The sequence below is a fragment of the Durio zibethinus genome, chromosome 9, assembly GCF_047325235.1.
Source record: "Durio zibethinus cultivar Kanyao isolate XHJ-2024 chromosome 9, ASM4732523v1, whole genome shotgun sequence".
NCBI classification, from domain to species: Eukaryota; Viridiplantae; Streptophyta; class Magnoliopsida; order Malvales; family Malvaceae; genus Durio; species Durio zibethinus.
Window position 1 is genome coordinate 26,099,472 of NC_143170.1, and position 3,842 is coordinate 26,103,313.

General features: G+C 38.0%; 1 protein-coding gene and 1 long non-coding RNA gene across 3 annotated transcripts; one reads left to right on the plus strand and one right to left on the minus strand.

Annotated features, from left to right (window-relative positions):
• LOC111317597 (uncharacterized) lies at window positions 1–2,191 on the plus strand. The gene is made up of 2 exons (XM_022920036.2): window positions 1–370; window positions 558–2,191. The coding sequence occupies exon 2, from the start codon at window positions 1,176–1,178 to the stop codon at window positions 2,088–2,090; it is 915 nt and encodes a 304-aa protein (XP_022775771.2). The 5' UTR covers window positions 1–370; window positions 558–1,175; the 3' UTR covers window positions 2,091–2,191.
• Window positions 2,192–2,367: 176 nt separating this feature from the next.
• On the minus strand, window positions 2,368–3,603 carry LOC149516906 (uncharacterized). Of its 2 annotated transcripts, none has more exons than XR_016345400.1 (4): window positions 3,539–3,594; window positions 3,342–3,400; window positions 3,122–3,252; window positions 2,368–2,896 (listed from the first exon to the last, which is right to left on the minus strand). It is a non-coding gene; the product is annotated as an uncharacterized LOC149516906 (long non-coding RNA). The 2 variants fall into 2 exon arrangements; XR_016345401.1 differs by having other exon boundaries at window positions 2,369–2,896; window positions 3,353–3,400; window positions 3,539–3,603.
• Window positions 3,604–3,842: the final 239 nt, after the last annotated feature.

The following is a 3,842-nucleotide window of genomic DNA, read 5'->3' on the forward strand; positions in this document are numbered from 1 at the left end:
GTCTGGGGCAGTAGCGCTGTAGAGGTAAACCCAACTACGCACCGATGGAAATTGCATTGCACTTTCTTGGAAAGCAATGGAAGAGAAGAGTCAACAATGCACAGCCTCAAAGTCAAGAGTCAACTTTGAAAATTTTAGCCCTCTTTTTTTCATTTATCCACACCAAATAACGTAGAAAATATTGTGCTTATAAATGGATTCTTTGTACTTTTAATTAACTACGTCCCACCCAGAGTAGAGTTGCAGCAAACCATGAAGCAGCAGCAGCAGTCTTCTACTTCTCCAGATCTGGTGCTGTTGGCAATAGCAGCAATAATGTTACTTTTTCTCGCAGGCCAACTCCCATCTAGCTCTGCTCTAGTTCCTTCTGGTATTATTATTATTATTATTATTATTATTATCATTTTACTATGTTATTTCACTGTCACTCTTACATGCACTTGTGAATCTCATTTGGTTTTTGAGCTTTTTTTTTTTTTTTTTTGTTTCTTGGCCTCTTGTGCCCAAATCTATGGCGTCTCACTTGGTATTATCACTTTATATATATGTTCTAAAAGGTGCAGAGACGAGTCCAGTTGATGTCCTTTTATGTGAAAGTAGCTGGAGGAAGATGTTTCTGGACAAAGAAGGCTGCTCTCGACGTGAAAGTGTGGTCGTGTATAGCAACAGAAGGTTTTTAATGAAATCAGGCGCGATACTGCCCTATCCACCATCACCTACAAGAAATCCACTAAAAGGGATGGGTGTACCACTCCCACCACCCCCATTGCTATAACTATATTGACTATCTGCATGGCTATATATGAAAAGGAAGATGTTAGTGTGTTAGTGGTTGAAGCATGTTAGTGTGTTAGTGGTTGAAGCAACTAAGTATGGCATTTCTGCTGGAACTTTCTGACAGCAGATTAGTCTAGGTAAAATGATGGGTCTGTGCATGGTGACCCATGCTGTTAGGCCAACTACTTTTGTATTTTTGAAGCCTATAAATTAATGAAATGAAGCTCATGATCACATGAGCCAATTTACTTCAAGTAACAGATTAGTTTATCTTGTTTTCTGTTATAAATCCTTCAATTGGTATCAGAGCATTCCTTAAGTTCTTAGAGGATCTATGAGTCCTAAAAATTGAGTGAAAAGCCATCAAACACTTTCCAGCCAGCTTTTGTCAACCTTAAATGGCCTCAAGCAATTGCTTCTTACCTCCACCTCCTATTTTTTCTGGTGAAAACTACCAGATATGGGCTGTCAAAATGAAGACTTATTTGAGTGCTTTTGATTTGTGGGAAGTGGTGGAAAATGAGAAGGAACCACCACAACTTCCTGCAAATTCAATAGTAACTCAAATGAAAAATTATAGTGAAGAAAATGCAAAGAGGTACAAGGCTAAAAGCTGTATTGAGTCTTCAGTTTCTGATGACATATTCATTAGAATCATGACTTGTGAAACTGCAAAACAAGCTTGGGATGTGCTCAAGGAAGAGTTTCAAGGCAGTGACAAGACAAGACAAATGCAAGTGTTGAATCTTAGAAGAGAGTTTGAAGTCTTAAAGATGAAGGAGTCTGAAAATTTAAAGGAGTACAATGACAGACTCATGAAGATAATAAACAAGATTAGATTACTTGGTGAGGAGCTGTCAGACAAAAGAATTGTAGAGAAGGTTCTTGTCAGCTTACCAGAGAGGTTTGAGTCAAAAATCTCATCCCTTGAAGACTTTAAGGACCTGACCAAGATAACTCCAGCAGAATTGTTCAATGCTTTACAAGCTCAAGAGCAAATAAGGGCTATCAGACAAGAGGATTCAACAGAAGGTGCTTTTACAGCCAAAGAGAAAGGTAAGATGCAAACAGAAAGCAAAGGCAGAAAACAAGGAGATCAAAGAAACCGAGGTTCTAGAAACAGTGAAAAGAAAAGAAAATTTCCACCATGCTCTCACTGCAAAAAAACTACTCACTTGAAGAAATATTGCTGGTACAGACCTAACATACAATATAGGTACTGTAAGCAGCTTGGTCACATGGAGAAGGTATGTAAAAACAAAAAACAGCAGCAGCCAGATCAACAAGCCAGAGTTGCTGACAATCAACAATAGCTAGAAGAACAAGTTTTTGTTGCAACTTGCTATGGAACCAGAACCTCCTCCAGTGCATGGCTCATTGACAGTGGCTGCACACACCATATGGCATCTGATATCAACATATTCAAAGAACTAGACAAGACCTGCACCTCTAAAGTCAGAATAGGTAATGATGATTTCATAGAAGTCAAAAGAAAATGAGTAGTGGCAGTTGAGACACCAACAGGTACCAAACTCATTTCAGATGTGTTATTTGTGCCCAAAATAGATCAAAATCTGTTGAGTGTAGGACAGTTGCTAGAAAATAACTACTCTTTAGTCTTCAAAGACAAGGCATGCATAATTCATGATCCCACTGGCCATGAACTCTTTACTGTTAATATGAAAGGAAAATGTTTTTCCTTGAATTGGCATGAAGCAAACTCATCTGCATATGTTACTTCACATGATGAATCTTCTTTATGGCATAAAAGGATGGGACATTTCAACTACAATGCATTGAATTTCATGCATAAAAATGATCTTGTATTAAACATGCCTACTGTTGAAGTCAGTGCTGGAGTGTGTGAAGTCTGTCAACTAGAAAAACAAAGTAAGTTGCCATTTGCAATTAACAAAGCATGGAGGGCAACTGAAAAATTACAACTTGTTCATACTGATGTTTGTGGTCCTATGAGAACCTTGTCCTTGAATGGCAGTAGATATTTCATTGCTTTTATAGATGATTTTACTAGAATGTGTTGGATTTACTTCATGAAACAAAAGTCTGAAGTTGCAAATGTATTTTGGAAGTTCAAGGCTTGGATTGAGAATCAAAGTGGCTGCAAAATCAAGATCATAAGGTCATACAATGGTACTGAATACACATCTGACAGATTTAATGAGTTTTATGAAGTTGCAGGAATTGAACACCAACTGACAGCAACTTACACTCCACAACAAAATGGAGTCAGTGAAAGGAAGAATAGAGCAATCATGGAGATGGCAAGATGCATGCTGTTTGAGAAGAATCTTTCAAAGAAATTCTGGGCAGAGGCAGTCAATACCTCTGTCTACTTGCTCAACAGGCTGCCCACAAAAGCTTTGAAGGGAAACACTCCTTTTGAAGCCTGGAATGGAAGCAAACCATCAGTGCACCACCTCAGAATTTTTGGCAGCATCTGTTATGTGTTCGTTCCTGATATCAAAAGGGACAAGCTTGATCAAAAAGCAAAAATATGTATTTTTTTGGGCTATAGCAACATCACCAAAGGTTATAGGACTTACAATCCACTTACAGGCAAGATGATTGTAAGTAGGAATGTGAGATTTAATGAGCAAGCTGCCTGGAATTGAGAAAAATCAAAGGAAGAATCAGTCAAGCAAATTGCTACAGACATGATAAGCTTTCAAGATCAAGAAGATTATATGTTTGAAAATGAAATCATTGATCATGAACCAGTGAGAGGAATCAGACCACTCACAGATATTTATCAAAGATCAAATGTTGCCATTCTTGAACCTGCAAGCTTTGAAGAAGCTGTCAAATTTTTAGAGTGGAGAAATACCATGAAGGAGGAGATTCAAATGATTGAGAAAAATCAAACATGGATGTTGGTTGACAGACCAAGTAACAAAAACATAATTGGTGTCAAATGGATTTTCAGAACAAAGTTGAATGCTGATGGTTCCATCAACAAACTTAAAGCTAGATTGGTAGCTAAAGGCTACTCCCAACAGCTTGGTGTTGATTTTTCAGAGACATTTGCTCCAGTTGCAAGGTTGGAC